This window comes from Rattus norvegicus, chromosome 1 (assembly GCF_021556685.1).
Source record: "Rattus norvegicus strain SHRSP/BbbUtx chromosome 1, alternate assembly SHRSP_T2T, whole genome shotgun sequence".
Lineage (NCBI taxonomy): Eukaryota > Metazoa > Chordata > Mammalia > Rodentia > Muridae > Rattus > Rattus norvegicus.
The window spans coordinates 167,455,651-167,481,091 of NC_141534.1; the positions used below are offsets into that span (position 1 = coordinate 167,455,651).

At 45.4% G+C, this 25,441-nt stretch overlaps 2 protein-coding genes across 7 annotated transcripts in view; one reads left to right on the forward strand and one right to left on the reverse strand.

The window, feature by feature from the left end:
• Nucleotides 1–8,200: 8,200 nt before the first annotated feature.
• On the forward strand, nucleotides 8,201–11,467 carry Coa4 (cytochrome c oxidase assembly factor 4 homolog). Of its 3 annotated transcripts, none has more exons than XM_087582311.1 (2): nucleotides 8,201–8,375; nucleotides 10,169–11,467. In XM_087582311.1, exon 2 carries the CDS (start codon nucleotides 10,179–10,181, stop codon nucleotides 10,440–10,442), a length of 264 nt encoding a protein of 87 aa, XP_087438437.1. In that variant the 5' UTR covers nucleotides 8,201–8,375; nucleotides 10,169–10,178; the 3' UTR covers nucleotides 10,443–11,467.
• A 10,521-nt stretch (nucleotides 11,468–21,988) lies between these two features.
• Mrpl48 (mitochondrial ribosomal protein L48) overlaps nucleotides 21,989–25,441 on the reverse strand; it is a 61,739-nt gene continuing 58,286 nt past the window's right edge. For 2 of the 4 annotated variants that reach the window (NM_001428992.1, NM_001106282.1), the window contains 2 exon segments: nucleotides 21,989–22,639; nucleotides 23,790–23,879. In NM_001428992.1, coding sequence (NP_001415921.1) covers nucleotides 22,565–22,639; nucleotides 23,790–23,879 — 165 coding nt within the window. In that variant the 3' untranslated portion in view covers nucleotides 21,989–22,564. 4 annotated transcript variants of the gene reach the window in all.

Here is a 25,441-nt window from a genome sequence, read left to right on the forward strand (position 1 = left end):
CATCCATGCCCCCTTCAGAAGCACAAGGCCTGATGGGGAGAACCTGCCACAATTCACATCAAACACACACTCCTCACCTCCCATCGCTCTGACCCTTCTATGAGACATTTCCATGCGTTGCCCACATGCTGGCTTTTAGGAAGGCCTGTGTAAAGAACCTCTTTCATTCACTTGCCTCCCAGTCAGCACTCTAAGGGCTGTTGGCTTCCTTCCCTGGGACAGAGTTATAAGGTGGACTTGAACTCCTTGGCTCTCAGTCTAGATCTAAGCATAAGAAGCCGGGAGGCTTAGGGACTCATTTACTCTCCCCTTAATCTAACAGCTGTCCTGCCTCACCGGCTCCAGCCTGCTCTGAGAACAGACCTCTGAGTACCCAATGGTCAACAAACCTATTACAGACTGGCGGCCCTGTGTTTTTACAGGAAGTTTTCTTCCTTCCAGCCTAAAGTTTCTCGGACCGACCTTCATAGATACATTTTTAAAAGCATCTAAACCAGGCAGGGATGGAGAGATGGCTCAGTGGTTAAGAGAACTTGCTGCTCTTCCAGAGGATCTGGGTTCATTTCCCAGCACCTTCATGTCAGCTCACAGCTGCGGGTAACTTCAGTTTCAGGGGAACCATGCCTCTGGTCTCTGAAGGCACAACATGCTCATGATATGCACATAAACATAATGTCCAGGCGCATTAGCTGCTCAAAAGCCAACACAGTATTACAGATGATAAAATGTCTTATGCCCTTGAAAATGTTAGAAGCCTTCCTGATTCACACTCCTCCAAAATTCCTCTGAGCCTGTGCTTCCAAGCACATAAGACCCACGCGTGAGGTGGGATGGGATGGGATTTCCATCACCGTCCTCCAGGACTGGGGTCAACGCCTTCTACTTCTCCGAACAGAAGGACACTCCCGGGGCTGGAGAGGTGGCTCAGTGGTTAAGAGCACTTGCTGCTCTTGCAGAGGACTGGGGTTCAGTCCCCAGAATCCATGTGGTGGTTCACAACCATCTGCCACTCCAGTTCCAGGGAAGGCAACTCCTTCCGACCTCCAAAGGCACCAGGCAGCGCCTGATGCATAGACAAACACACAGGCAAAATACCAAAGAAAAATGAATTTAAAAAACAACACTCCCACAATCCTCTACAGCTCCCTGCTTCTACCACATCTGTAGTTTGGTCCTGGATTTTCACATTTCCATAGTTTCTGCCTTTTGGTATTTTTATCTTTTTTAGCTACTTTTCCAAATTCTTTTTCTTTTTTTCTTTCTCTTGCCTTTTGGCTTTTTGAGACAGGGTCTCTCTATGTAACCCAGGCTGGACTCGAACTCAGAGATTAAAGGTGTGCAACACCACACCCATCTCTTTTACAAGTTTCTTCTTTTCCATTTATTTTTTTGGTTTGTATGTATGTGGACATTCACACACTGAGACCCATGAGTAGGGTTCAAGTTTTTGGAAGTCAGTTCTCTCCTCTACCACGTGGTTCTGAGAATCAAACTTAGATCATCGGCTTGGCAGGAGGCACCTTAGTGCATCTCACTGGCACCTCTCCGAATTCTTAAAAATCCACGTGAAAGATAAATCTCCTAGATGTACCCTAAAAGTACTAAAATTAAAATTACTTACTGCTCACATGCACATTTACCAAATGAATGGTGCAGAAAATGTTACAATGTTTCTGGAAACCATAATATATGAGTGTATGTGTATATGCATGTGTGTATATGCCTAGAGGTAGGTTTAATTGCCATAATCACAAACACAAAATGCTGAACTTAAAAACACCTGTATGTGTGAGAATGTAATACTGGAAAAATACAACAAAGCCATGCAAATTACAGTAATATTGGAAAGTAAGGTGTGCGATGTAACATGTAACCCTAGAATGATGCTCTCTTCTGAGCTTTGTGGGCACCGGGCATGGTGCACACAAACACAAAAGCAAAACACTCAGACATAGAATAAAACCTCAGGAAACTTCCTATTGTCCTGGAGGGTACTGGTGAGGAATTTGCACAGACACTGTCTGGACTTGAGTACCTCACTACCAAACGTCACCCACTGCTTAGCCGTGCCACCCTGCAATGACACACGCGTCGACTATGAATATGTTTATAGCGCTGGACAAGCAGGAAAGGGGGAAAGATGAACACAGTATTATACTTTTTCTTTATTAAAGTAGCTTACGCGTGGTGTGGATCCTGGGAAAAGCATATGGTGCCCAAAACTCTGAAGCTGCATTTTCCTTTGGACATGAAATGTGAATACTTGTCTACACAGAGAGGGAAAGAAGAAAGCACCAGGAGGCAAGCCCGATTCGATTGCAGCGTCTTAATGAAGACATGAAGCTGTAGGAAGCCCTGCTCTCACATATCGCTAATCCTCCCACCAGCCCACAAAGCCACCATCCCCTTTGGCTCCTTTTAGTGGAGAGGGTGCAATGTAATTTCTTATCAATGAGATGCCATTATCTTTTTAATTAGGAAGTGAGCTGTCCCCATAGAAGACAGACCAACCACAGGATACAGCTGGAAGACAGGAGCATTAATTTCTCGAAGGAAATAAGATACTAATACTAATACTCTCAGTGAGTTATGAAAGTCACAGGCAAGTGCAGATAGAAAGATAAGAAACCTCAGCACCCAACCCAGGCCTACCACCTAAAATGCAGGACTAAAAACAAATTTGCTCCAACTGGATGTGGTTCCTCACACCTTAGTCTTGCATTTTGGAGGCAGAAGAAGAAAGCAGAAGGAGTCCAAGGCTAGCTTGGCTAGGAGACCCTGCCTCATGAAAGAAAGAAAGAAAGAAAGAAAGAAAGAAAGAAAGAAAGAAAGAAAGAAAGGAAGGAAGAAAGAAAGAAGAAAGAAAGAAACAAAAAAGAAAGAAAGAAAGAAAGAAGAAACAAAAAAAGAAAGGAAGAAAGAAAGAAAGAAACAAAAACAGGACACACACACACACACACACACACACACACACACACACACACACACAGGAGAGAGGGTTGGGGGAGAGGCTGGGGCTAGTAAGATAGTTCCAGAACCCATGGGGTGGAAGGTCAGAAACAACTTCTGCAAGCTGTCTTCTCATATGCAGACAAATAAATGTAGTCAAATGTTTTTTAAAATGTTAACATAAGGCCAGAAAACCCTTCTCCAGGGTGTCTCGACATCTCTTGTTCTATCCCATACTCAGACCTAATACTACAGTCCATAACTCCAGCGACAGAGACTGACAACAGACAGCCACTGAGCTGTGGTTCACGTGAGCTTTCAGGGAGCTACAGGAACCCAAGGGCCCTTCGCCTGCTATCTCTTCTGTAGTTGTACCTCAAGATTTCTGGGAATTCTGAAGGACAATGACAATGTCTTCAATAATCAAGATTTTCTGGAATGTCTGTATATCTAACAGAGAGGTTCTCACATTTCATTAGAAAAAAAGTTTCAAAGTCACAATATCCCTGTCCCTAAAAAAATCAATATAGTTTTATGACAGGTCATCTTTTTAAAAGACAATTAAAATATCAGGGACTGAAGAGATGGCTTAGGATTAAGAGCACTATCTGTTCTCCCAGAGGAACTTGGATTCAATTCCCAGCACTACAAGGCAGCTGACAACTGTCTGTAACTCCAGCCCAGGGAATCTGACCCCTCTTCTAGACCCTGCAGGCACGGGGCATACAGACATATACAGGTAAAAAATAAAAATTAAAAACTGTCTTTAAAAAAAATTCAAACAGAGCTAGAGAGACACTGACTGCTCTCCCAGAGGTCCTAAATTCAAGGCCAGAAATCCCATGGTGGCTCACAACCATCTGTAATCCCAACCCTTTTCTGATGTGTCTTAAGACAGTGACAGTGTGCTCACATACTTAGGGGTTGGGGATTTAGCTCAGTGGTAGAGCGCTTGCCTAGCAAGCACAAGGCCCTGGGTTTGGTCCTCAGCTCCCAGAAAAAAAAAAAAAAATCTTGCCTGGCTGTCAGCAACTTTTGTTAAACAAGAATTTGCCTCAAGCCATGTGACTAATTACATTTCCGGCTGCAGCTTGGCTGGCTTGGCTCTCTGGCTGGACTAGGGATGCCAGCAGGGATTCAGGGAGTGCCCACTGGTGCTTAGTGTCTGGGCCTTTAGAAGAGCTTTGGGGCTAATTATGTGACCGATTTTAAGAAGTGGTGCTTGTTGCTGGCTCCAGGGACTCACGAATCAGCCTTTATTTTATAAGGACACTGTGGAGGGGAGACAGAGGCTGAGCTGCATTCTGATGTCATTTGTGCTGCTGTGGAAGGTTAAAGAAAAGCTGCAGAAGTCAGCAAAACAGATGAATACCAAGAAGGGCAGTGTGAGTACAGGAATGGAGAGAAAAGTCAGAGTCCAGCTTTGGTTAACTCCCTAGGATCAGACACTTCTGCGTAAGGACGGGTCTACAGTTTAACAGACCACAGAGCAACGTCAAACAGCAAAGTGGCTCATGGCAGGCAGGAAATGGAACATTTAACTGGAAACACTGAACCCACCCATGGCAAACTTAGCAATGAAGCTGGGTGCGGTGGCACATGCCTTTAATTCCAACACTCAGGGGACAGATCTAATGAGTTTGAGGCTAGACTGGTTGAAAACTGACCATCGAGTTCCATCACAGGCTACACAGAGAAATGGTCTTGAAAAACCAAAAAAGTAAAAATGAAATTGTGTTTGTTCTCGAATGCATTCATATGCCACAACTCGGTGTGGATGTCGGAGAACAACCTTTGTAAAGTCCTGAGCACTGACTTTGGAGTCATTAGACTTGGTGGCAAGTGTCTTTACACACTGAGTCATCCCCCTGGCTCATCTTTTGATTTAATGTGGCTATGAGAAAATTCAAAAGCACTGGCATAGCTTGCACCTACAACTTGTGTAAATAAATGGAAGTCTAATTTCAGTTCGAAGTAAACATGAGACTGGGTGTACTGGTGTGTGCCCGTACGATGAAAAGCACAAGTAAATATGGGCTTAAGGAGAGCTGGGGTGGGAGGAGGAATTAAATCCAGTGGTGCATGCTGACTGGTGTGTGGTTGCATCATGGAATCCTGTAGCCTTGGTAGCATGGCTGAGCAACTCACCTAGAGAGCAGACTGCAGAATTCAAGTTCTCGCCATCTGACGAGGAGGGTGAAGGAACTAAAACAACAAAGGACCTGGGCTCTGCCATGGAGTCTGTGGTGCAGAATCCCTCAGGAGCAGAGCCAGAGGCACGACTAGGTGGGTGGTGACGGCACAGGCCGAGGATGGCAAGGAAAAGGAAAGACAGATGGTGAGGGGGAAAAAAAATTAAAGAAGCATCCGGGTCCTTGACGAGGATGGCAATGACTGTGCGCGCAGCCGCACTTAACTGGGTGATAACAAACCCTAAAGAGCAGTTAACAGGTGAGAGGCTGAGGCAGCGGTCAGGGAAGCGGGCAACTGCCATGGCGTGAGGGGACTGTAAAGAGCCTGTGCAGAGGACGGCAGCAAAGCGAAATGTTCTTGTACAAAACCGCAGCTGCTCTTCCTTGTAACTTACCTGCCACTTAAACAATCAGAACTGAGTAGTGCTGGGCGGACGGCAGAGCGTTCACCTGAAGCCCTGCGTTGGATCCCCAGCACTACATAAACAGGCAGGGTGGTTCATTACCACCAAAGGCACACCTTTGATGATCCTACAAAAGTGGAGAGAGTGGCTGTCTGAAGGAGCTGTATGGCTAGGACCAGTTCTCGATGCCGTGCCACCTACAGGACATAAGATCGTCTTGCTCATGCTCACAGTAAATCCTTCTAAAGCTGTAAGCGCTGCCACTCCATCGAGACCAACCCCTTGACAAGCAGGCTGCCAAACAAGAATGCTTTCTCTGTACAGCACAAAAGAGCGTCTCAAAAATAAAAACTTGTGGGTAGGGTGGTGTACAGTTTTGATCCCAGGACTTTGGAGGTAAAGGCAGGTGGATCTTTGTGAATTCAAGACCAGCTTGATCTAACAAATTTCATGCCCAGCAGGGGTATGTAGTGAGACTCTATCTTAAAACTAATAAATACATAAATAAATAAATTTCATATTTATCTCTTTGAAGTCCCAATTCAGGCGTCTGTACAGATGATACACTTACATAATTGACCTATAGGAACATCACCACACACACACACACACACACACACACACACACACACACACCACATAACTATATTGAAAGTTGAAATGGGGAAAAGTAAATTGAATTTAGGAGGGAATACAATGAAAGACTTACTATAAATCAAAACACAAAGCGGGGCTGTGGTGGCACATGCCTTTAATCCCAGCACTTGGGAGACAGTGGAAGGAAGAGTCCTGAGACTGAGTTCAGCCTAGCCTGTAGATCAAGTTCCAGGATAGCCAGGTCTACACAGAGAACCCGTTTCCAGAAAGAAAAAGAAAGTTTTAGAGGTGAACTTTATTATATGTAGAGAAGGTTGCTAAAGTAATTTTCTCTTGTGTACTGGTTATGAAATAGAATTCACCTTCTATGATGATAGGTGAAGAAATATATATATTATAAATACATATAAAGGTAAATGCATACATACAGTAAGTACATGTCTGATGATCCTCACCTATCATAGTAAAGAATTAAGCTTCAAAGTTGGGCATGGTGGCACACACTTGTCATTGCAGCACTCAGAGCTATGGCAGGGATGCCACAAGCTTGAGGCTAGCCTGAACTACATAATAAACTCAAGGCTAACACTACACATAGTAGCTACTACTACATAGTGAGACCCTAGCCCTAAAATACAAACAAAATACCCAAAACAAAACCAAAAATTGATACAAAACATAACAATGGTATCTGAAATGGCAGATAATCAATAAAATGAGCCCTTCCCACAGAATTTGGAAGTTCGATGGTCAGAAATGACACAGAATGCCATTCAGAGGTAAAGGAAGAATTGGGAGCTGTCTGAATAAGGCTAGGTGAAATTGGGCCAGGAAGCGTTAGTGAACCCCAAAAGACCACCCAGGAGCCATCTCCGATGTAACAACATTAGGGTCTCTTTATTACTAGCTCTGGCTTGGGCTCTCCTCCAACCCAACCCTGACACAGCAGGACAGGAAGGGAAGGTGGGAAAGGAAGGCTGAGCAACCTCGAACCCTCAGCAAGACAAGTTTTTATAGGAAAATAGGAGCGAGTGAGGGGCTGAGGGAGGGAGTGTCCAGTCTGGCAAGCATCTAATAGAATGACTATAGTTCAACAAATGAGTGCTCTGAAGCAAGACCATATACAATCGCAAACGGTCTGTAAGTACATCTGAAACAATCAGACTAATCTTTGATTGACTGTTGTTAGGAAGTAGCTAGGGAAGAAACTCACGTGGGTGCAGCTTGGGTGTTGCTGTAGGTCAAGTTCTCAGGCTTTTTTTCTTTTAAGATGGAGGCCAGTCCCAAGCTGGAATGGGTTTGGTCTCTCAAAGTAACTCACTTTTCACTTAGAAGTCTAGAACGATGGTAAATTAAGAAATTCCAGCAAAGTGGTGCGCACTGCCGATGAAAGTGGGAGAGAGAAGGCAGGCACGGGGGTGTGGTGGGGGAGATCAATTCCTTGGGCCCTGCAAGATGGTTCAGGAATAAAGTTACCGACCACCAAAAAACTCGAGTTCAAGATCGGGACCCACATGGTTAGGATAGATCAATTCCTGCTGTCCTCTGCTCTCCATACGGTGTACCTCAATGCCACACATAAATACCTGAATGTAATCTAAAAAATTAAATAGAAAATGCCTCTCCCTTTCACGGCAGCAATTAGGGCATTATAGATCCTAGTTATGACATGGGTTACACTGCGCATACATGTTTGTTTTACTTGGGAATGAAAAATAATGTCTAAGCGGGTTTGAAATTCCTTTTCTGGATCCTGTGCCCTTCAGCTTACGTGGCAACCCACGCGGGTAACCCACTTCAGATATGGGGGCCAGTTGTGTGGACTCTCGCTGGTGAAAAGGCATAATGGCTACTCGCCTCCTCTGTACCTCTCTCGGGCCTGGGGCCACATGAACACACAGTCTCTCAGAACTATCAAAGGTGTCTTTTCCGAAATCCGGTCTCTATTGGTCCGCTTCTTCCGCCCTTCCCCGGAAGAGTAGGGCCAAGGGCGGGCTCTACAAGGAGAGTTCGCCAATGAGAATTGCAGAGGGTTCTGTTCTTCCGTGTGTGCGCTCCAGTTGGGTCCGCTTCCTGCGGAGAGAAGAGGGGGAGAACTTACTGCCTACAGACCCTGGCGTTTGGGGCGGAACGCGCTTGCACGCTCTTCTGCACCTGCGGGTGAGCACTGCACACGCACCCCTACACCGGATGCAACGCAGGGACCGCGGGAGTGCTCTTGAAACTAGGAGAGGTGCTTCAGGGGACCTGGATGCCTGTACTTCTCTGCTTCCCCTTCCTGTCATGCTTTACTAGAAGACATGGCTAAGCTGTCAGCCATCTATCCTGCCCTTATCTCTAAGCATGGGTCGAACTCATTTCATTCAAGGAATATCGAGGACAACTTGTATTGGACATAGACTGCAGTACTCTTTACTCAGTCTACCTAGTGAATCCTAAAGCGGTTTTCATTCTCCGTGTGTGACCTGTTGACGGTCTCGGTTAGTAAGATGGGTCTCCAGTCAATGTCTGCTTCAAAGCCATTTCCCCTTTTTCTTGTGCCTCCATACAGGTGAGATTTATATAGAGAGAAGTGCTTAAATCCTCTGGGACCCCTTGTCCTCGTGATAATAGTCTTATCCTAACACGGGCTGCAAAGCTTTGCTGATCAATCATTTACTCATTTCTGCCAGTTTTCATTTCCTGCTCTCCTGTTTTCTCCAGCTACTGAAGTGTTTTATTGTTCTGTGATGCTGAGGGTCAAATTCAATGTACTTTTCCACGTTGGACATTTGCTTTACTACCAAATCACATTTTCAGCCCAATCACCGAACTTGTGATTCCTCTAACGTGTCTACCTCTAGCCAGAAGTAGTTTTCCCATGTCTAAGTTATTCATCCTTGAGTTTCATCCTGGAAGTTATTTCCTCTAGAAAGTCTTGACAGATTATCCCTGCCTCTGTGTTTCCAGCTGTCTGCAGTAATGTGGTAAACTCCTTGTTTACTTGCCTAGAGTGTAAACTCCATGAGGGCAGGAGTTGTTTCTAGCCTGGTCTTTCCATGTATACCTTAACATAGTAGCTGGCACATAACACAGTAACCACTTGTTAATGAATACACAGAAAAGAGGCTTTTAGCTCCTTTACATTGCATCGTCATAAACTTTTTGCAAAAGTGAACATTGTCTCTATTGACCTTTCCTGAGTCCCCCCCTTGCTGCATTCTGTAGGGCTCTGAAACAGATGATCTTGGGGAAACAGTCTGAGCAAATATACCTCACATTGGATGTTGCTGACTAAGTGGCCTCATACCCCACAGACTCATCTTTTACCTCAACCTACATGCGCTTTGTGCTACAGCTACACTGAGCTTCTCAGTTCCTCCCACGTGTCAAACCTTTGTGTTCTTGGGTTCTCTTCCAAGTGTTCAACTTTACTCTTCTGAAGGAAAGAAGAAAGGCTGCTTCTTTGTTTGGTGTTTTTGTTTGCTTGTTTTATTTTGAGGTAGATCAGAAATGGCTTCTCCAAAAAGATGGCATTTCATTTAACTTGCATTCCACTAGCAGACTCCATTGAGCTTAGATACTTTTATCTCAATTCATCACACCATTTCACAGGCTCTTTCTCTGTCAGACCAAGTGCTCAGGGCACCCATGCTAAATCAAGCCTACCATCTGACATTAAAGAACTTAGTCTCCTCAGGGAAACAGGCATATAAGTAGGCCATACAGTGCAGTTTAGACTTAACTGTTATGAACAGGAAAAAATGTATAGTCATATCTGTACTTTATCTTTTTTTTATAAATCAATCTTTTCTTTAATATTTATTTATTATGAATGCATCATACAGCTTTCTGCTTGCATGTATGCCTGCAGGCCAGAAGAGGGCATCTCAATACGGATGGTTGTAAGCCACCATGTGGTTGCTGGGAATTGAACTCAGGACCTCTGGAAGAGCAGACAGTGCTCTTAACCTCTGAGCCATCTCTGCAGCCCCCCCCCCCCCATATTGCCCATCTGTACTTTAACCTTGTCTGTTGGTATTCTAGGTTCCTCAAGATGTCAACCTCAGTCCCACAAGGCCATAACTGGACCCGACAAGTGAAGAAGGACGATGAGGAAGAAGACCCACTGGACCAGCTGATCACACGCTCTGGTTGTGCTGCCTCCCACTTTGCAGTGCAAGAATGCATGGCCCAGCACCAGGACTGGCGCCGGTGCCAGCCACAGGTTCAGGCTTTCAGGGATTGCATGAGTGCACAGCAGGCAAGACGGCGGGAGGAGCTGCAGAGAAGGAAAGAGCAAGCCAGCGCTCAACACTGAGACCTTAAAACATCACCCTGCAGTGGGCTGGCCGAAATCAGCACCCAGATGGACCTGGGAGGAAGAAACCCTAAGTAACAGACGTGTGCTGCAGGAGGTGTAAAATCTGGGGACAGTCTTTGGGACTATGATTGATAGCCAGACACCATGAGTTTGCACACGGCGGTCATCATAAGTTGTTTTACTCTATGGCCAGGTCACACATATCCTCACCTTCCTCGTTCTACCAGTATTTGTATTTACAACAACACTCCCTACACCCTTCCTCTCAGGGTCTGTGTGCCAAGTACTTTGTAAGTACATTCACAGCTAAAGATAAACGGGTTGCCCAATCAGCCTTCATCTTTCAATCACAGATTTAACGACAGAAGTGTTTCTAAGGCATTGTGTTGGTGATGGGCGATTTGAAGAGTACTGTGACCTTCCTTTTGCTTAGAGACTAGTGTGAGAGCAGAAATAAAGCTACACTCAAAGGAGTGAACTCAGTCTCCAGCAGTGACATAAGCGCCTCCATCTTTCCTCACTTCTTCAGTGTAATGGGGTGGGAGGAGCCTTTTTAGAGGCAGAATCTGTGTAGCCCAGACTGACCTGCAGCTTACTATATAGCCAAGGATGACCTTAAACTCATGGTCCTCCTGCCTCCACCCCCAAGTACTGAGATTACAGGCATGTGCCACCATGCCTGTCGGGGGAACATTTTCTTTTCAGAGTCTGCCCCTCGCCTAACCAGCACAAAGCTTGCCTGACGTTTTGGAAGTGTGTTTGACCTTTGGGCAGTAGAGCCGCTATCAACATGTTCCTATTTGTCAGCCCTCTGGCAGTGCCGATGCTACCTTCTCTGGGGTTGCTGTGTCCTGCTTATAACAGCAGCAGTTGCTCCCCCCACTCCCTTTTTTTGAGACAGGGTTTATTTGTGTAGCTCTGGCTGTCCTGGTACTTACTTTGTACACCAGGCTGGCATTGAACTCACAGAGATCTGCCTGCCTCTGCCTTCTGAGCACTGGGATTAAAGGCACATGCCACCACACCTGGTCCATTTCTCATTTTTATTCAGTGAAACCACCAAACTTATTTCTGTACGTTCTTGGAAGTCATTTGGGAATGAGAAGGGGGTTGGAAGGTGACCTACTGTAGAACCGTAGGCTGCTTTTTTATCATTTACAAAAAGTTTTCAGGCATCTGTATGTTAGCAGTCCAAGTCTGAAATATGGTAGACGCTAAGATCAACTTTGAACTGTCTGCTGGAATTTTAGAGAAGAGGGAAAGAATGTAGAGAAGGCATGAGAAGTTTAAGGAACAGTAGAATCATACTCCAAGCTAAAGACCAAGTGACTAGAGCTGCGTCTCTGGTGGCCCATTCCAGCCTAGAGCTCTGAGTCCAGTCGTGTGCATTGGGAGTGTCAGCAAACATCCCAAAGATGGGCATTGTGTGGTGGCCACGCCTGAAGTCCCAGGACTCTGGAGGCAGAGGCAGGCAGATCTCGGTGAGTTTGAGGTCAGCCTGGTCTACATATGAGTCCAGGACAGCAATAGCTATATAGTGACACCCTATCTTCAAAAATAAAAAGTAGGGGTTGGGGATTTAGCTCAGTGGTAGAGCGCTTGCCTAGCAAGTAGAAGGCCCTGGGTTCGGTCCCCAGCTCCGAAAAAAAGAAAAAAGAAAAAAAAATAAAAAATAAAAAGTAAATAAAAAATCCTGAAGGTGAAAAGGGAGTTAGCTGAATGGGACTTTTTTTTTCTTTTTCTTTTTTTTTTTTTGGAGCTGGGGACCGAACCCAGGGCCCCCTAGCAAGCGCTCTTCCACTGAGCTAAATCCCCAACACCTAACTGGGACTTTTAAAAATGAAGTACACATTACTTATTTGTAACATAGGAAGAATTGCCATCTGGAACAAATGAAAAAAAAATACATCAAAATCAGTATGAAAAAGTAACTAGGACGTGAACACTGGCTGAGTGTAGAGGCCCTTACCTTCAATCCCAGCATTTGGAGGGCTGAGGCAGGAGGATCACCCATAAGTTTGAAGCTAGCCTGAACTATGTAGTAAGTTCCAGTCTGGCCTGGACTATAAAATGAGATTATTAATAATAAAAAAGAACTAATATGGGGTTGGGGATTTAGCTCAGTGGTAGAGCGCTTGCCTAGCAAGCGCAAGGCCCTGGGTTCGGTCCCCAGCTCCAAAAAAAAGAAAAAAGAAAAAAAAAAGAACTAATATGCTCAAAATCATAGGAAAATGGAAACATACGATATTACAAACAATCAGAAAAACACAGGCTTTAAAAACAAAATGTTAGCTGATCCCGCTGGCAAGTGAAGTGACCAGTACTGTGGAGATAGGAACAGATATTCTTCTCTGTGAAGAGATCACTAAGTTTTTGGAGGACAATTTGGTGAGCTCATAAACAACATAAATATACAAATCTGAATATAGTGACACATGTCTCTAGGTCCAGCATACAGGGAGACAAAAGCAGGGGGATTGGGGTCAAATCTGAGCTATATTGTGAGTTCTAGGACAGCCAGGCCTACAGTGTGAGATCTGATTTCAGGAAAGAATGAAATATATAAGCTCATTTCATAAGAGATTCTCTACTGAATACATGTTATGCTTCTGCGTCCTGGCACAGTCACAGTGTAAATTCCATCAGTAAGGGCCACGGTTGCTTTATTTATTCAAATCTATAACAGCACTGTGTCTACATGATTTACAGTGGGGCTATGTCCCATTAAGCTTCCAGGATAAGTGGAAATGCAGTCAAGTAGACATTGTACCGTGAGGCGAGGGGAAGCCACCTTGAGTGCAGAAGTACAGCGGGAGAGTGAGAGGAGGAGGGAGGGGGTAAAACTGAAGTATAAGCACATGTGGGAACACCTCGATGAAACCTGCCACTCCACAATTACAGCTATTGGGCTTTGCCATTTTTTTTTTCTTTCTTTTTTTTTTTTTTTCTGGTTCTTTTTTTCGGAGCTGGGGACCGAACCCAGGGCCTTGCGCTTCCTAGGTAAGCGCTCTACCACTGAGCTAAATCCCCAGCCCCGGGCTTTGCCATTTTTAAACATCTGGGCACGAGAGGGGAGACTCCCGGGTTGGAGCCAGCCTGAATAACAGCAAGATCCTGTTTTAGAATAATAAATAATAACAACGAAAGGCTGGGCTGTGGCTCAGTGGAAGGGCAGAACCCTCCATTTGCTCTCCAGCACCACCAGAAAATAACACAGGAGAGGGGGAGCGCTGGCTCACACTGTAATCCCAGACTGGGGAGGCTGAGGCAGTCGGACTGCATTTCCGGCCTCAAGGAGAGGCTGGGCTAAAGAGCGAAGGGGAAGTGAGTGAAATGTCTAATTCGCCCAGCCTGCTGAACAGCATGGTGTACCAGCACAGCACACCATGCAGTCAGGTGCTCACCTTCTTCATCACAGTGACTGATGGGAGCTAGGACTCATGCCATCCCCAGCAGTATGCTAGGATGTAGCTCTGGGGCACACAAAGGTTCAATCACCGGCACTGTGAAAATAAAGACGTAATAAATAGCTGGGCTTGGTGGCACACACCTTTACTCCCAGGGACTCAGGAGGCAGAGACGTGGGATCGCTACAACACAATTTAAGGCTAGCCTGGTCTACATAGTGAGTTCCAGGCCAGCAAGGGCTACATAGCGAGATGAGACCCTGTCTAAAATATATTTAATAAATAAAATTTGGAAATAAGATTTTCTATTTTTTATTCATTAAAGTAGAAATATCATTAAATAGCCCCATCGTCTGTAGGAATCATCCTTATTAGCTTTAAAGTAATAGACCATGGACAAAGCCATATGATATCAGGGAGAGGACATCCTTATTAAATGGATTGGCTTCCCTGCTGCCTAAGCAGAGTAAGCCAAGTTCAGAGGACTCCGGTTCTAACGGTGAGGTGTCAGGTTACACTGCTGTAACTAAGTGTACTTTGCCTCACAGTTTTGAAGATTTCAGTTCATGGCAGTTGGTTCCATGGCTTTTGGACCTGTGGCAAGGCAGCACTTTATTACAGGAGCATGTGATAGCGACAGCCAGTTCACCTCGCGGCTGGGGAAGAAGAAAGAGCAAAGGGTCCCGAATCCCACAGGCCCTTTCAAGGGACTTTGGCCCAAAGACATCACACAAGACTATCTCTTAAAGTTTCGGCGATATCCCAGTAATGCCAGTCTGGCGAAGCCAGCTTTTTTTTTTTTTTTTTTTTTTGGTTCTTTTTTTTTCGGAGCTGGGGACCGAACCCAGGGCCTTGCGCTTCCTAGGTAAGCGCTCTACCACTGAGCTAAATCCCCAGCCCCCGAAGCCAGCCTTTAACCATGGCCCTTCAGACACTTATCTAGCTAGCACTGGGTGGGACTATATTTGAGTGAACAGGACTTTTACTACTCACACTTGTTTCTTCAACTAATTGGGGGGCTGGGGATTTAGCTCAGTGGTAGAGGGCTTACCTAGGAAGCACAAGGCCCTGGGTTCGGTCCCCAGCTCCGAAAAAAAGAACCAAAAAAAAAAAAAAAACCTAATTGGGGTATTTCCTATTTTCTAGTCTTACTAAGACTAGATGTAGAGCGGATGTAGGTGAGGAAGGGTCTAGTTTAGAGGTAAAGGATTTGTCAGACATCTATGGTGCCATGGGTTCAAGCCCCAGCACTGAAAAGGGAAGGGGGGAAATGGAGTGAGTAAGTATGAACACATGACAAAATTCCAGCCGTTCATCGAGTGTGGATAGCTGACAGGCTTTGAGTCCTTAGCTTAGGCAATGAGCATAGAGTGAGTTCTCTGTGCACTCAACCCTGTGGCAAATTGTCATCAAACCCTGTCATGTTGTGATGCTGAGAAAGCCCGTGTGAATTTTAGAACCTGCTTTCTCTTTTGTGAAAATGAACATATTGTTGCTTGGGGATAGGGCTCACTGAGCAAAGTGCTTGCCACACACTGATCTGAACCTGAGTTCAATCTCCAGCCATGAAAAAGCTGGGAGCACAGGTACATTGGTAACCCCAGCTCTGGGGGCAGAGAGAGGAGGATTCCTGGAGCTCAGTGGCTAGCCAGGCTAGCTGAATCAGTGAGGTGCAGGTCAGGAGAGACCCTGTCTCACAATTTAAGGTGGAGAGTGACTGAGGAAGACAATGGACATCAACCTCTCACCTCCACATGCATGTGCACACACATTCTAACAGACAGACCACATTGTCTTGGTTAGGGTTTTACTGCTGTGAACAGACACCATGACCAGGACAATTCTCATAAGGACAACGTTTAATTGGTGCTGGCTTAAAGATTCAGAGATTCAGTCCATTATCATCAATGTGGAAACATGGCAGTGTCCATGCAGGCATGGTGCAGACAGAGCTGAGAGTTCTAAAACCTCATCTGAAGGCTGCTAGTAAAGACTGACTTCCATACAACTAGGGTAAGTGTTAAGGTCACACCCACAGTGACAGACCTACTCCAACAAGGCCATACCTACTCCAACAAGGCTATGCCTCCTAACAATGCCACTCCCTGGCCCAAGCATATACAAACCATCACACACATAGACAAAATATGTACACACACCCTCACAAGCCTCAAAACTACTCAGTGTAAGCCTTCTCTTCAGATTGCTGAAAGTGGATTAACACTGGTAAGGAGCTTGGAAACAGTGACTGACCTCATCACCGTGTGCCTCACTGCCCTGACTTCTGTTCTCCCAGCTAATCCTCATACCACTCTGTCTCAGAGAAAACAAAGGTTAGATTGAGGATGATCTCCACCTCTGTTTTTCCTAAAGCATGGGCTGCTTTCTGTTCTGTGCTCTTGTGAAGTATCCAGTGTCCGATAAGGTGCTTAACACAGCTAAGAACTACAGCAACTTTGCAAATGTTACCTCTGTCAGCCCTTTACAAAAAGAAAAGGAAATTAGGTTAATGAGAGTCTCTCAGAGTGATCTGGATTGGTATGTTTTTCTTCCTATAGTTCTGCTTTCCAAAGCTGAGGTGATTTTAAGAAGTGGTTCACGCCCATCCCTAAGAACTGTACCTACCTGTAGCAGCTGTGGGACATCCTGCAGACAGGTGTGAAGCTAGACAAGAACAGAGATTGTAACAGGAATTTAGAAGCTGCTTTTTTATTTTTCTAAAAAATCATCTATTCCTCACTTGGACCTCAAGAAAACTAAATGCAGGACACAAAAGCCTGACATCTCTGCCTCCATTTTGTGTCTGTCTCCTGAGAGACATCAGCATGTAAACCATTCACAGATCTGCTAACCCACCTCACCCCCTGCAAGGCTAAAGACACGGGCACGTGCATTGTCTTAAACCTATCACCAAATTTAGTCCTCTTGGGTTCTAGGAACACCAAAGCCTGATGGGACAGGGCACCCCCAACACACACACACAGCTAAGAGTGATTTCCACAAAGGTGAGGTGAGGCTGCATCCAGGGGCAGAAGTAAACATCTCCTCCATACATCTTGGGATCCACACCCATGATCCCAGCACTTAGACAGTTGAGGCAAGAGAACTGCCAGGAGTTTGAGGCCATCTTGAGTTGCTTGAGTTGTAGGCCAGCCTGGGGTATAGAGTGAGTTCTGTCTTAATAAGCCCCAATAAATGAGATCATATCAGTAAGTATCAGTGTGTTGCCAAGCAGGGGCTGTGCTGGCCCACACCTTTGATCCCAGCACTTGGGAGGCAGAGGCAGGGGGATCGCTGAGTTTGAGGCCAGCCTGGTCTACAAGGCAATTCTAGAACAGCCAGGGCTACATCCTGTGTAGCTAGAGAAACCGTATCTTAAACAACAAAACAAAATAGAACAAAAACACTGTGTCCACTCGAGCAACTAAGACTTTTTAAAAAATTAATATTTATTTTATATGCACAAAAGTTTTGCCAGTGTGCGTGTGTGTGTGTGTGTGTGTGTGTGTGTGTGTGTGTGTGTGCGCGTGCGCGCGCGCGCGCCTGGTGCCTACCAAGGCCAGAAAAGAGCATCAGATTCCTGAACTGGTGTTGCTTATGTTTGAGCCACAATGTGAGTGCTGGTAACTAAAGCCAGGTCCTCTGCAAAAGCGACAAACGCCTTTTACTGCTGAGCCACCTCTCTAGCCCCAAAGACTTTTTCAGACCACTCTACAGATCTAGAACTAAGACAAAGATCAAGGAGACCACATTGTGAACAGATTTGCTTATTATGCCCTAATTCTTTTATTTAAACCTAAAGCCCATGTCAGTCCCCAGAGCAAACCGGTTCCTTTTCCACTGTACTAAATAACCCTGCCTTTCCACAGCCATTAGTCTAATTGTCTCACTGGGATGGGTGCCAAGGCTAGCCTGCTGGAGTTGCCAGAGTCGGGAAATTTTCCCTTAAAATTCTGATTACAAGGCTTCTTAGCTGGGTGGCCCTCTTCAAGAGGCTTAGGGAAGACTCGTGTGTTAGCTCCTCCCTGCAAGGACCTTGTCTGGGGACTCGGCCTTGTACTTGGTAGAAAGATGCACTGTAATGCATTTTGCTAGATAAGTAGGTCCTCTTCCCTTCTACCCACCCTCTGTGAAGTGGCCAGACTGCATCCTTGAGCTGCTGACTTTAGAAACCCAAAGAGAACTGGAGTGAGTCCAAACTGAAATTGTGCACACATCCCCTCTGCAGAAAAAGCAAGGGCTCCCTCCTCTGCTGCAGCCAGGCCTTAAGGCTGCAGGCAAATAGGAAACCATCTCCTCCTGCTTAGCAACTATTATTCTAAAGAATTCACTCTTTTTAAATCTGGGCATTATCTGCAGAGGAAAATCCCAGAAATGATCTAAAGAGTCCGAGGATGAGTTATTACATAGAGTGCAGTGGCCAAGTGAATCACTCCAGGTTCCGTAGGTCAGAGTGATGTAGGTGTCTGGAACGAATACAGCACAAAGAAATCTAAGCACAGAAGAAACAAGCACAAGCCCCAGGCCACTTCTGTCTACAGCATCCAGCAGATCTAGCTCAAATATGCCCAATGCATTCGGGGGCATCACTCCTTCCTCAACTCCACTAGCCCATGGGAGACCAGAGGCTCAGTACTGCAGCAGTTCCCAAACAGCCAAACAACACGTTCATTCCCTTTCTCTGTGACTAAAATACAGCATCTCAGAATTCACCACTGGCTCATTCCCAGGCATCCTGAGTGGAAGAGCCAGGCATCTCCAACCAGAGGAAAAGGACTGAGCCTTTACCTAGGGAGACTGCCCATCTGACAGGCATCCTGTCCTCAGAGGTTACTGAGCTACCTAAAGATCCATTTCTAAAATCCTAGTAATGTGTACGGGACCAGAAGCTGTGGCCTGGAGCAGGCACTGGCTAGAAGGGAAGGAAACCTAACGCTGAGCTCTCAAGAGCTTTGAGTGAATCACCAGCTGCCAACTCCCCACAAAAGGGAGAATCCCACCTTACAGACCAGAAGACAAATTGTGTGACGTTGTAATAGCTTACCAAGGAAAACGACTCACAGGGGCCTCAGAGTGATGTAGAAGGCTGGGTACAACATGGGCTCTCTGCTTTAACCTTATAAAGGTTGTCTTAAGGAGGAAGAAGCAGGGCTGGAGAGATGGCTCAGTGGTTAAGAGCACCGACTGCTCTTCCCAAGGTCCTGAGTTCAAATCCCAGCAACCACATGATGGCTCACAACCATCTGAAATGAGTCTGATGCCCTCTTCTGGTGTGTCTGAAGATAGCGACAGTGTAATCATAATATATAATAAATAAATAAAATGTTTAAAAAAAAAAAAAAAGGAGGAAGAAGCAGATGTTTTCAACCTGGAGCTAGATGTGTGCTCCATTTGGTTTCATTATATGTGGCCCTAAGAGAGTCCGTTTCTCCTTGGCCCTCACTGCAGACCCCAGTGAAGCTTGTGACTGTTTCGTAGCCTTGAGGATCTATCAGTCAGACTACCTCCTGTCCCTCTCACCAGACAGAACATTAAGAGCCATTTCCATTTCTCAGAGCAGAGTAACAGAAGCCTTTTGATTCTAGGGGGAGGATACATCATAAACTAGGTCAGTGCCACAAGTGCTCCAAAGTGACAGAATCCAGTTGCTTCCTGCTTAAGAGATAAGCCTGACTCACCCCTCAGTAGTGATGGGAAGGAAGCCTCAGACTGGGAAATGGGACCGAATCCTGCTGCCACTCTGCCAGGAGATGTCCTATGGCCTTGCATGCTCTCTAGGCCCTTAGCCTGCCATTGCTAAGAGTCATGTGGGCTGGCTGGCTGGCTCCTCAGTATTTCAGCTGCACTGTGTCGTCAGATAACGAGATCCCAAGTCCTGCTTCCACACCCTGGTAAGTAGGAAGTCTGGGTGACCAGAAGACTCTTTGCCAGGTTCTGAAACGGAGTGTATGTGACACTGCCCATGTGCTATAGGAGCAGAGCAGAGCATGTGTGCATGTGTCTGTGCACATGTACATGGTTATTTAACTGTGAATCTTCTCATTGTTATATACCCCTGATCTTACACTCATTGGCCAGTGTACTGGCTGGTTTTGTGTGTCAACTTGACACAAGCTGGAATTATCACAGAAAGGAGCCTCACTTGAGGAAATACCTCCATGAGATCCAGCTGTAAGGCATTTTCTCAATTAGTGATCAAGGTGGGGAGGGTCCATTGTGGGTATTGCCACTCCTGGGCTGGTAGTCCTGGGTTCTATAAGAAAGCAAGCTGAGCAAGCCAGTGGAAGCAATCCACTAAGCAGCACCCTTCCATGGCCTCTGCATCAGTTCCTGCCTCCAAGTTCCTGCCCTGTGTGAGTTGCTGTGTGCAAAAATATAAATGCTGACTGAGACAGCCAGATACTGTTACTTTATTTTCCCTGATAGGAACTCAGCAATGAGCAGGTCTACACCCAGGACATCACTCTTCACTTGAGAAGTTCTGCCTGTGCTCATGGCAGAGTTCACGTGGGGAATCCTGACCTGCTGAGCACGGTATTTGAATTCGGTAATTTTTTCCCCCAAATAGAATCACCATTTTATTTTTTAAAAATTTAGCCTTTATATTACTTTGATTTGTGTGTGCACAGGCATGTGTATACACTTATGCATACTTGTAGGCAAGTGTGTGTCACAACACACATGTGGAGGCCACAGGGCAGTTTGTGGGAGTTCTCTCTTCTACTGTGAGAATTCAGGTTGACAGGCTTGGCTGCAAGGCCCACCCCCTACCTCCATCAGAACATTCTAATTAAGGGTAACTACAACTTATACAGCCTACCCTTAGTGGTGTTTTTAGTTTTTTGGTTTTGTTCTGTTTTGAGGTAAGAGTCTTGATGTGTAGCCTGGAACTGGCAAAATGCTTCTGCAGACACATACAGGCGCCGAGAGACTGGTAAAGGAATGACAGGTACTGTGTTCCCTGCACAAGGTCTAGCTCTGTAAGAGGCCATTCTACACAGATGCTCAGAAGCAAGCACACCAGAGTCACCGAGATTAGAACTTCTCAGAGAAGCAATCCAGCAGCAGCATCTGAGAAATAGATGCAAAGGCAAAACCCTTCATTCCTACTACAGTGGAGTCTAGGGGCCAGTTCCCAGAAACCCTGACTCACGGACTCTGATGAGCAGCTTGAGAAACAATGATTTAGCCAACAATTTGGCAAAGTTTACAAAGGGCAAGACAGTCAGTGTTTATGAACTACTCCCTTAGCTCCCAGACTGTAGCACCAGAGTGGGGGAAGGCAACCGGAACGGATAGACGATCAAGGCTCTGTTCCAACAACACTACTGACTAACCGGAAACTGAACCAGACAAGTGGCGGTTACACAGGATTGCGAATATACCACAGGGCACGGAAATGTGCATTTAAACAATGGCTAATGTAAATCATACTATCACACTTTGTTTTGTATGTGTGTGTGGCATCAGAGGTCAGCAAATAACTTCAGGAGTTTTTTCTTTCTACCGTGTAAGGAACCAAACTAAGGTCATCAGGCAGCAAACATCACATCCACTGAGCTACCTTTCCAGTCCTGCATGTCTGTCTGTCTGTCTGTATGTATGTATGTATGCATGTATTTATGTAAATGTTTCCATAAAAATGGTGCACGCCTTTAATCCCAGCACTCAGGAAGCAGGTAGATCTCTGTGAGTTCAGGGCCAGTCTGGTCAACATAGTGAGTTTGAGGACAGCCAAGGCTATACAGAGAAACCTTGTCTCAAAAAAAAAAAAATGAAATAAAGAATAGGCATATGTAGGATTTGATTCATAGTTTGCTCAGCCCTTACCAAGATCAATTTTTTTGAACTTGCAATCCTCCTGCTTCAAGCTCCTGGGTGCTGGGATGATACAGGCCATCACACTTAGCAAGCATCTTGTATGTATGTATGTATGTATGTATGTCATGTGACCCAAGTTGGCCTTGAATTCATTATGTGCCTGTGGATAACCCTGAACTCCTCTCCTCCCACTCTTTCCCAAGTGCTGAGAGTACGGGTATGACGTACTATTACAACTGGTCAAAGCCTTTTCTTTATAAAGAACCCAGACTCAGGAACTTCACCATAGCAACAGGAAATAGACTAATGCAAAGTTACCTTTGATATAACCTCTACTTCATTATAAACCTCCATGCTGCAGTATTATTTTAAGAGATGGTTCATATTGCGCACAGTGGCATGCACATTTAACCACAGCATCTGGAGGGTGGAAATTGAGGGAATGGAGGCAGGTGAATTTCTTTGAGTTTGAGGCTACTCTCATCTATATAGCAAGTTCCAAGGCTACAGAGAGACTACACTAGAGATTTTTAGAGAATGAATTCACTCTAACTAAAAAAATATGGTAAAATGAGAAGATGTTTAGACAAAGAGAAACAGAATTCCTTTTTTTTTTTTTTTTTTCGGAGCTGGGGACCGAACCCAGGGCCTTTCGAGAAACAGAATTCCTTAAAGATACCTGACCACACACACACACACACACACAGTGTGGCAACAGCAGATGTTTATTAGGTGGAGAATGCCCGACGTCTTGTTGAGGGAAGTGGTAACTTCAAACACGGCTGTCACAGACGCAAGAAGGCATTCCCAGTGTGAGCATTCATGCTCCTCCTTAACTCTGATCTTGCAAGAGGAGCTTCTCTGACACCAACAATTCCATGAAGGGAGCATTTAGTTCAACTTGGCCAACAATTCTTCCAGTTCTGGCCGAGCTTTGAACCTTCCCTTGAAGTCTTCTTCAGTGTGCTGGAACAAGGAAAGAAAACAAATGGCGGTCACCACAGAGCTTTTATTTCCCATACACACGCATATTCAAAGCTGCTGGCGGCTCCACAGGGGTCATTCACAGGCAGCCCTTTTTCAGTGAGCATGTAGCATGGCAGACTTGAATCGGGCACCAGGAGTCAAGGCTGAACCACACTTCCTCTTAGTGTGCTAAGACAGACATGTAAACAACCAATGTCAGGATGCTAGAAATATCATAACGGGAGTTTCCTGATTATTTTTAATCATGGTGGTGACCAGGGCCATCCACATACGAGGTTAAACACTACCACTGAGCCAAAAGGTCTAGGAACTTGGTTTTTGTTTTTGTTTTATTAGATTACATTCATTTTTGTTGTACATGTACCCACATGGGAAGTCAGAGGGCAACATTTGGGGGTCAGTTCTCTCCTTTCACCCTGTGGTCCTGGGAACTGACCTCAAGCTATCAGGTTTGTGAAGTACCTCAGTCTTATTGCTTCTGCCTGCTGAGAGCTGGGATTACATGTAGTATTTTCAGTATGAGCAGCACATCCTTACCCTACCCCAGATCTCTGTGATAACTAGCAGATGAGCAAGGACAGAACGAGGGGAGCTGGATGAGATGATGACACAGGTTAACATGACCTAATGGAACGGTATCCTAAGAAGGATTGTCATGGCAACGAGACCTGACTGACACTCAGTATTTAGCCTAATGTTCATTTCTGTAGGTTTCCCATTCTTCACCAGGTACATTCAATGGAGCTACAATCATACCCCAGTGGTGTACAAGTTGTCAAAGGTAAGGCAGCTCTGAGGACTCGTGCTCTGATGCAGTACTGAACTTAAAATCTGAAACCATGTTTCTGTTTTACAGCTACCTGAAGGGAGGGAATCTGAAGGTCATGGCTTATGTTACAAGTCTGTGATGGAGGCCGGCTCCTGTGGTACACATGACAACATCCCTGACACCTCAGAGGCCTCAGAGTAAATGGTCACCCCACCGCCAGGCTGCACACCTCTCTTGATAGCAGCTAGGCTGGAATACACATTTCTCTGTTGTTCCAGAAGTTAAGCGGTACACACTTCCTTATCCTCATTTTGAGCATGCACAGGCCACCAGGGGGCCTCTTCCGACACCGGCACCTACCTCCCTCACTGACAATCTGACTCCTTCTGGAAGATTGATTTGGAGTATTTCCAGGAAAATCTCAGCAAATGTAGCGCTCAGACCGCTGATCTGCAAATGAAGAGAGCTGTCTAAGAGAGTGTGCTGAAGGCTGTAACTGGCAAGCAGGGCTTGGCCTTCCTTGCAACTCCAGTGGGAAAGGGGCTGACACTCAGCTGGCTTCTGAGCTCAGTCCCCACAGGGTGTGTCTGGCTGTTTGTAAAGGTGTCTGTTTGCTGAGACAGGCATGGCCAATGTTTCTGTAGGCAGCAGATGTCACAATCAGACCAATACTGATTTTCTGATGCAATTCAGGTTTGCCACCCTGGCCAGGTGCTGCTGTGTTAGAGGACTTTTATTCACCTGATGTAATTATTGTCTCCAACTTACTGCCTCAGTCGGCTAACTAACCTAGGCCTAGTCCTGGAAGCTCCTTCTCATTTTCTGGCTTGTTCTCTCTGCAACCTGTCTCTGAAAAAACCGTCCCAGTAAAACTCCCTCCATCCTTTTCCCCTCTCTGCACTTCTCTATAAGCAGCCTCCCTTTCCTCTCTCCTTGTGAGAGTTGGGCAGATCCTATTCTGTCAAATCTTTCTCTGATTCGTCACTTTGTCTGCCACTCAAATAGACATCACTTTCAAACATGGTGTTTCCTTTTCTACAAACTAACTTTACCTTTACTGTTTGGGATTAAAGGTGTGTGTTAAGAATGTGTCTGAATTCCAGCCAGAGGGATTAAAGGTGTGCACTAAGAATGTGTCTGAATTCCTGCCAGAGGGATTAAAGGTGTGTGCTAAGGGCTGAACCACACTACCAGAACCATTTTTCTTTTAGTAAATCTCTGGGTTCACCGTGTGATCAAATATCCTGCAACACTGGTGTCGGCTTTGTCTTGAGAATCCGGAGGTGAGTCAGGTGTGTGGTGGAAAGGCACGCAGAGCACTGTGAGGACCCACAAGAGAAATAACCACTTATGAATGGGGAATGCCTGGGTGAAGTCTTGAAGGAAAGGGGGATTAAATGGGAGAATCAGACAGAGCACAGACAGTTTTCAGGGCTGAGCGAGCAGCAGTCAGTAAAATGTGAATCACATAACTGCATTAGAAAGTCCAGACAAATTCTGCAGCTGGAATGAAAGGAACATCAAGGAACAGCAGGAGGGGACGCACAGTGACATGAGAGCTACACAAGTCAGAGCTACTACCTGGGTGGGATGCATTATAAGAAAACTGATAGGTAAAGATTTAAAATTTCAGAGTACTTCAGTCATTTTAAAATTAGCATATTTAGATTTAGATGTTCCTCTGTCTACACTCTTACTACCTTGCTGAGAAGATTCTTCAGTGGACTAAAAAGGGGAATACAATGGAAGTGTAAATAAAATTCCACACAATGGAATATTACTTGGCCATAAAAATGAATGAGGTGCCAATCATGCTACAATATGAACGAACCTTGAAAACACACCAAGAGAAGCCAGATGCAAAAGGCATTTTAATGTGGAACTTCTGGTTTATTTATGTAAGATAGCCTAGGCTAGCCTCAAAGTCACAACAATCCTCCTGCTTCGGCCTCCTAACTACTCAGATTACAAGCATGTGCTATCATACCATGCTTTATTAGAAGGCAACAAAT

Coding starts and splice junctions, on each gene's coding strand:
- Coa4 (XM_087582305.1), top strand. CDS start 8,632: ATGGGTCTCCAGTCAATGTCTGCTTCAAAGCCATTTCCCCTTTTTCTT. Junction 8,694..10,168: donor TTTCTTGTGCCTCCATACAG/GTGAGATTTATA, acceptor TTGGTATTCTAG/GTTCCTCAAGATGTCAACCT.